Here is an 8,082-nt window from a genome sequence, read left to right as displayed (position 1 = left end):
ATTAGATACCTGATAAAACACGAATTACCTTACCTCATCCTCTTTAGTAAGTTAAAACCATGAACAATTAAAGCTTTCATTTAATTTAGTGCATAGAATCCAAGGCCCGCATATATCAGTGATATCAAAAAATTTCATTTCTGCCATGTTAAGCATGTCCATCCCTGGAAGGTCAGGCCACATACACACATTCCTTGTATTTTTGGTTTCTTTGTTTTTTTGTCAATTATATTAAACATTATAGTACATTACTATGAAAGTAGCTGTAACATTTTTTGTATATATAAAAAAAGAAATTGGGAACACAATGTAAAATACTTTCCCTCCGTTTAACAAATAACTGTAATCTCGCCCCCTCCCTCCAAAACAAAATAACACAAAAGCAAAGATTAAATGATTATGATCCATAAATAATTCAGCATTTCCTTGACCAGTAAATAAAATTAATCAACTGACCTAAAAGGACACCTGCATTTTCCGAACTTCATCAAAAGATTCACTACTGACTACTCTCTCTCTTCTTGTGAACTTATACTATAATTTTTCCTATTTTCTATACCTTCTCATCTGGTTCAGAGGATACAGGTAGTGAACTATAATCTTGAGTTTTAGGAAGGGAAAAGCTACGGCGCTCCTTCCCCCCTGGCTTAGAAGAAGCATTGCCATACCAGATCATTCCCGCTATTGCAATGACCATACCTAGAATTACTTGTAGATTGAGACCTTCTTTTCCAAAGAAGATGAATCCTAAGATCAGGACCAGAATTGTCTTCATATGGCCGAGGACTTGGAATGATACAGCTGTAAACCTACCAATGCATATGAACTGGCTGAGGTTTGTCCCTACCGCGATAGAGCAAGACAAAATGATGAACAACTGCAGAGAAGAAGACCAGCTCAGTTTAATAATGGTGTTCCATGTGTATATAAATTTGGAAGATTCACAAACTTGACATTGTTTACATATTTGGAATTTGGATACTCTCCCTTTACTTAGAAAATGATAGCCGCATTTCCAAAGAAATAATTGTCCATGCACAAGAAAGAGTTGGTCCAACTATTGAATAAGTTGTTTGTTTCAAAAAGTGAGAGTAATTTTCTGGAGGAAATGTTGGGATCCAAATTAATCTAATAATAACTGGAAAGATAACTAGAATCAAATTTGGATATGATGCAAATCAAGTATGGGACCATCAGAAAATGTGTATATTGAAATTGAAAGTTTCATGTGTATAAATCTTCAAGCATTCACTATTATTACATATATATATTAGGACTTTTTGAGCCTACCAGTCAGAGATGAAGGAAGGTTGAGAATCATCATTGGCAAATCAGGGTAGATAAAACACAGAACTCATGAATATAAAAAATTACTGTACATCGAATAAGAGATGGAGAAAAAATATATTCAGTTAATAGGAATAGGATGAATAGAAAAGATTATATTGAGGAGTATAAAATAGAATCTAATTCTATATATAATAATATATTATTAAAATAATAAAAAATAGAAAGAATGAATGTAAAACATAGAACTAAAAAAATGGATTGATTTCGCCTTCTATTTCCGCAAGGAACATAGGTATGATAATACACTTTAAAATTTTTTTATTTGGAAAAAGAAAAAAAAATCTTTTAAGTTCTGCTAAATTTTTCACAAAGGGAAGAAAGCATGGAGTTGAAATAACTCACTTAAAAACCCCTTTTAAAGGATTACGCGATACGACTGAATCAAATAAGCCCTTTTGGAATAAATATTCAGCTACTTGTGAACCTCAAAAGACCTGCTTAACTCTCTAATTCTTTTTCCAATATGTTAGTTTTTTTTTTTCAATTTTGGAAATTCGTTATGTGTCTTATTTAGTATAGTCTTTCACAAATGGATTCGAGTAGAGTTTTTCTTTCTTTTTCTGATCACAATCAACAGTCATAAGTATTTGTTTGGAATATGTATTGGAATACATTGGAATCTATTTGGACTATGGAATAAGAATAATATATTCTTATATATATATGCTAATATATCCACCTTGGAATCATTTTGTGAGTTATGATTAATATAAATAGCATTGTTCTAACATCTAAGAGAAACTGCAATTAGCTTATGCACTTTAGAGACATGTTTCTTTTACTGAAGTCTTATCTAGAATTCTAGATTCCAAAGGATAGTCTTATGAACCAACAAATTTGCAGAAAGATCCTTGTAGAATTTCAGATTGCAAGCAATGCTTACTAGGCTTAAAACAGATGGTTGAGAAGCATTGTAAATGAGTTAAGATTTAGCCATAGTCAACCAAGGGTTTTATATCTACTTGATACTAAATATAGGCAGTAGAGCTTGGCAAGCGGTTTTTCATAATAAGCAACAGGTAGAATGGATAATCTATAATGAGCAGGAGAATCTTAATGTAAGTGATACGCACTTACGCACTGCATGGCTAGTTCCTTGGTGCTAGAGTATCCACCAGAAAAATATGACAGGGCCAACCTGATATAAATAACTTTCACTAGCTTCTGCTTACCTCCCTCCTCACAGCAAAAAATTTAGAAGAAAAGGAAAGACAATGAAACTTACAATGGATGTCAAACTATAGCCATAGGCATCAACTCGTTTGTTTGTCAACCAATAGTCCAGAAAGGGGCCTACTAGCAGTAAACTAGCTGCCTGTGCTGGTGCAGTCTGGCCCAACAAGTTAAATGATCCAATAGAATACTTTCTTTGAAGGTAATGTACATACTGCATAAAAGGTAATATAAAATATCAGCTCAAAAAATCAAGATCATGAGACCCAGATATAACAGGAAGAGTAAGAATTTTAATCAACTAAAATAAGTTATCTCGGTCTTCCAAAGAAGCATCCAAGAATACTGTTTATGAAAAAACCCTAGATAAACAAACAAATTGTTGTAGGTCATCCAATTCATGTTTAGATCTACAACAAGCTGATTATTTCTTAATACATGAATGTTACCAACAAGCATTGTGAATCTGAAAGTGAACATTTTATCTATTTAGAATTTCCTTCTTATGACAGGAATTTACTTTGACGAGATTTTATTTTCCAACCAAGACTGAGGGTTTTGTAAAGTTTTAGCGTGTTACTTACATATTGCTGCAGTGCTGTGCTCCAAACTCCTACTACAGCAGCTATGAAACCCTTAGCATTGACGCTGACATCGGTTACTGTACAAACAGCAACACCAAGCAGAACCAAAAGAATACTAAGCTTTGTGTCTCTTGAATATCTCACATTGTCAAAAACAACTTCCAGGAAACAAGATACTGGGATCATACTCAGCTTGGCAATCTGACAATTTCATTTCAAAGGAAACAATAATTATAAATACTTATCTCCAATGCAAGAAGTGATTATTATAAGCCCAAAAGACTGATTTTTATTTTATTTTATTTTATTTTGCACAAAGAGGATTTTGAAAGAAGTCCAGAAGGTACCTGATAGAAACCAACAGAGTTCCACATTAAACTCACATTCATTCCAACAATGGAGAAATTTGCAAATAAAACAAATTTGATGATATCAGATGATTGGAGATGAGCGCTTTGGATATATCCAAGTGATTTAAGAATGGTAGTCAACAAAGTTGTTGTGACAAAATGCAGACCAGTCAAAGTTGTAGCTGCAAAGTAGCATAATTAGCATTTTCTGGCGCAGCCACGTTAAGACCAACACTAGGGCAAAACTTCAGTAGTTTACAACATCAGAAGAAACCAAAACCAAATTCCACTTAGCTGTGCTACCTAGAAGAGGTTTTTAATTGGTCATCCAATGTTATTCTCATTATTTTAAGACTTTCAATAATTGACAGTACTGTGATTATCAGTCTCAGAACGAAAATGATGCAGATGAAGCAGTAGTTCCAAGAAAGTTTTCCTAATCAAAACTAAATTTAATGCTTATCTTCAATGTGGTGACAGGTTTTTTGGATTTCAAAGAAACTTAATGTAGTGTATTCTTTCTTTCATTCCCTCCATATGATGTTTTAAAGAGCAACGGTCATGCTTTGAACACCACACAACAATAATAACAACAATAAAAGCTTATCTCCATAGGTAGGGTTCAGTTACATGGATCAAATGACGTAATTGTATCATATGTCATGTTTAAGTGAAAGTGTTTACACATAGATCTCTTTTGACTGCCTCTTGTAGTCTTGTATGATCCTTTTAGGTCTTCCTCTATCTTTCGTCACGTCTATCTTCCATTTGAGCTACCCTTCTAATTGAATGTTCTAATGATATTCTCCCCACATGTCCAAACCACCTAAGAAGAGATTCTACAATCTTTTCAACGGTAGGCGCTACTCCAACTTTCTCTCTTATGTCCTCATTCCTTATTTTGTCTTGTTTGGCTGCTCATTCATCTAGGTATCCTCATCTCTACCACACTAAACTTAAGCTCATGCTCACTCCTTGTTGTCCGACACTCTGTTTCATATAACAGTTGGTCTATTTTTTTTTCCTCCAATTTTCACTTCTCTATTAGTGTTTCTCTCCTATATATTCCATTTTACTATGACTTATACACAAATCAATTACCTCTTAAAGCTTCTTTCTACAAATCTAGCTTCTGGTTTAAATCTTCCTTTGATTCTCCCATAAAGATGATATCATCAGCAAAAAACATACTCCATGGTACGAATTCTTGGATATGCTTAGTAAACACTTACAAAACCAATGTGAATGCCATATCAAACAAAGAACAAGTCCTTGGTTTAGCTGTCCTTTATTGTGAGTAAAAAATCCAATAAGCTTGTGAGGATACAATTTCAGCATATAGGGTGAAAGAATAACATTAACGACCCATTTGCCCAGATTTTCTTTTGATGTCTGTTGTTAACTATACCTAAGTTTGATGTTTACAAGCATCTTCAATGCCAAATTGTAACCTATTCAGCTAGAACTACCAAGAAACCAACCCTCTCTTATATATTCTCTTTTATTGCAATGAAATTTCTATTTCATAATAATAAATATAAAAGAAAGACACCTCCAAAATTGCAGTTTAGAATAATTTCTAACCCAGTTCCATGCAACATTAAATTTACAAGTCTATCATCAGGTCATTTATATACCTAGGTCAAATTACTAAAGTTGTACAATCTAAATTAAGCTAACTGATAATATTAGAGCGAAACACACATGAAACATCAAGTTTAGAATAGAAGCACATGATAGAATCTTTCTTCTTTACACCTTCACACACACATGGACACATCTTTCTTGGCAAAAATATACACAAAAGTTGGTAGCTAATGAAATAACACAAACATAATGAGCATGGAAACTTCTAATTTAGTAAATTAAAGGCATGACCAAAAGAAAAATGGTAGAAGAAAATAATCATGATGGAGCCATACCAAAACTGAAACCATAAGTAGCCATCAATGCTTTATTCACAAGGATTATTCCTACAGATGTGACTACATTGAACAACCATGATGCTGCATCAAGGGTAGCCTTCCTGTCGCCCTTGCTTGCAGAAGACATATTAAACTATAGCTTCCAACTCAAAAACTGGTTATCTCACCAGTCACAGCTTCACTTTCATATGAAGGAATGTATCACTAAGTTTGGAATCCCAAAATTTTATCTGTATTAAACAAAAAATAGGTCACCAGAACTGAAACACATATTGTATAAATAAAGTAGAATTTCATACTGCTTCACAGATACCCCCATCCAGAGGATTAGACACACCTTCTTTGGCCAAAACATCACGGAAAAAGGGGGAAACATAAATAAAAATGTTAAAATCATTAAATTACCTCATAACATCCTAATTGTAACTTGAAAAATGATAGAGGATCTTTGTTTTTTTTTTTATTTAACTAATTGAACCATATCACATCAATTTAATAAATGTTTCCTTTTATTAATTACTAATTAGCATATTCACTCTTTACCTATTTACTTAAAATCAATTGTTTAAACAAAAAAGGAAAAATGAAAATACATAATAGAGCTGCAATCATGAACTATGATCTAACTACAATCATGATCCAACATTCTCAGGGACACAATTCATCAAAGGAAAACCAATTTAACCGTGAAATTAAACCAGAATTAGACACTTCATTCCAGATCCGTTACTCTCTTCACATACGCAGTAAATTCGAAGCTGATTTGAACTCTAAGGTGAACACAAATCAGGAAACCATTATAAAAGCAGAAATAACTTGAGCAAAAAGTTAAGCTAAAACCGAATCAAGAAACACGGATCCGCGATCCCTAAACAAGTACTGATCCAGTAAGAAACCACAGCAAAAGTTCTCAAAACGAAATGAGAAAAAAAAAGAAAGTAGCATAGAACACAATAATAAACGAAGCAAGTTGAATGAAGTTTTGTTGAATTGTGAAGGGAATAAACGACGCACCGTTTTGGTGGAGGGGGAGATGAGAAGAGGTGAAGGAAAGTAGTAGTAGCTGCAGAAATGTGAAGAGCAGTGTCGTCGGAGAGAAAAACCAAAGAACGCAGCGCAACGCAGCGTTTTGGGGGTCTTTGGTTCTCTCTCTCTTTTCTGTGTTGTGTTTGATGTTAGAGTTTTAGGGGTTGTGTGAGTGAGTTTGGTTTTTAAATTGGAAAATGCAGCTGCTTTTGTAACGTCCAGATTCAGTGATCGACGAAAGGAAAGGTGAGGTGAGGTGAGTTGCCAGGAAAGCTTCTACAACTGAGTAAACGGAATTTCGTCAAATCATTAACTCAGATAATTTGGTCAACAAGTCTACACCCGTGATAATTAATTAATTATTACCATTTTGTGATAATTAATTATTTATTAAAATATCTTTAACAACAAAAAATTTATTAATATCTTTAAACAATGTAGTTAATAAAATTAGAAAAAAATTTATTTTATTAATTTAATCTGATAGAAATTAATTTTGTAAAACTTGCGCACGTTTTAAACAAATTATATCTATAAGGATTTAACTATCATGTATTTTAAAGATATAATTATTAATAGAAAATTTTAAATTTTTTTATTTTAGTAAATGCACGATAATAACATTGAAAACTAACTTTCTTTATATATTTCAAGCAACAGAAAATGATTAATAATTTAACGTTTAAAGAGACTAAGGCTAATGTTCAGATTAGGTAACCAATTTAATTAAGCTCTTTTTGATAAAATAACTTAAACAATTAATGATTCTATTAAAAGTAACTTATAAATAAGTTATTTTGTATTTGGATTTTTAATTCTAAAAATTGCTTATTTTATAGAAATATGATGAAAAGTAGAAATATTATGAGAAAAATCATTTTTTATAATTTTTCTATAAGCTTCTAAATAGTTTCTTAAAAAGTTGTAATTTAGTTTTAAAAATTACACAAGACATTAATAGTACTACTTTTTATAAATCAAAAATTAAAAAAATTACTTCTAAAGAACGGGCCCTAAATTTTGAGTGTATATAGTTAATCACTTATACACACATCCCATATAACAATAGATAGAGACAAATTAAATTGGACACAATGATATATAATTTATATGTAAACGGTTTCTCTGTAAACATGATACATGACAGAGCACAATGGCATTGTTTGATTCATATATAATTTAAATATCACTACTCGGCTAATTGATACCTTGGGTTTAATACATATTTCGATGGCCTAGATTACTTATTGACATTGTTATGTTAGTCCGGGGAATGATGTTAGCAGCCCACCCGAGATATAAATTCTATAGGTCATTTAAGTGTGAGTTATAGGTATAATTTTCTATATATGTTTGGTGTGAAATTTTGCTTTTGATGTCATTTTCTCATTCATTTCATTGGTGTGAATGAAATAATCCCATCCCATGCCTTTCGTTCTTCTCCATGTGGTGTTTATTATGAAGAAGAAATTATGCCGTCCTTCTTCTTTTTCCCACATCAATCAAGTACTTGATGTTTGATTGTTTCGGCAAGTTTTGTTTTGAATGATGGAGTATAACTCGTTTCGGCAAGTTTTTTTATGAACGAAATAAATAGATAATATTAGATGTAATAAGTGTATAATTATAAATATTATATATATAAAATTATACATGTTAAGTTTAATAAATAAC

At 32.0% G+C, this 8,082-nt stretch overlaps 1 protein-coding gene across 2 annotated transcripts; it reads right to left on the bottom strand.

The window, feature by feature from the left end:
• Positions 1 to 226: 226 nt before the first annotated feature.
• LOC130961023 (UDP-rhamnose/UDP-galactose transporter 4-like) lies at positions 227 to 6,670 on the bottom strand. Of its 2 annotated transcripts, none has more exons than XM_057886630.1 (6): positions 6,397 to 6,663; positions 5,380 to 5,612; positions 3,455 to 3,639; positions 3,108 to 3,308; positions 2,576 to 2,737; positions 227 to 877 (listed from the first exon to the last, which is right to left on the bottom strand). In XM_057886630.1, the coding sequence occupies exons 2-6, from the start codon at positions 5,507 to 5,509 to the stop codon at positions 554 to 556; spliced, it is 1,002 nt and encodes a 333-aa protein (XP_057742613.1). In that variant the 5' UTR covers positions 5,510 to 5,612; positions 6,397 to 6,663; the 3' UTR covers positions 227 to 553. The 2 variants fall into 2 exon arrangements, 1 of the variants encoding a protein (XP_057742613.1); XR_009079338.1 differs by having other exon boundaries at positions 641 to 877; positions 2,424 to 2,737; positions 6,397 to 6,670.
• Positions 6,671 to 8,082: the final 1,412 nt, after the last annotated feature.

The sequence above is a fragment of the Arachis stenosperma genome, chromosome 2, assembly GCF_014773155.1.
Source record: "Arachis stenosperma cultivar V10309 chromosome 2, arast.V10309.gnm1.PFL2, whole genome shotgun sequence".
In the NCBI taxonomy this organism is placed as follows: domain Eukaryota; kingdom Viridiplantae; phylum Streptophyta; class Magnoliopsida; order Fabales; family Fabaceae; genus Arachis; species Arachis stenosperma.
Note: the sequence above shows the minus strand (reverse complement) of the source record. Positions and strands in the feature narration are given on the sequence as shown.

What these genes read in the sequence shown, in the direction of transcription:
- LOC130961023 (XM_057886630.1), bottom strand. Translation starts at nt 5,509, where the DNA reads ATGTCTTCTGCAAGCAAGGGCGACAGGAAGGCTACCCTTGATGCAGCA. An exon ending in TACTTATGGTTTCAGTTTTG is followed by an intron (nt 3,640 to 5,379) that starts GTATGGCTCCAT and finishes GCTACTTTGCAG; the next exon opens with CTACAACTTTGACTGGTCTG. An exon ending in GCACAGCACTGCAGCAATAT is followed by an intron (nt 2,738 to 3,107) that starts GTAAGTAACACG and finishes CCTTTTATGCAG; the next exon opens with TATGTACATTACCTTCAAAG.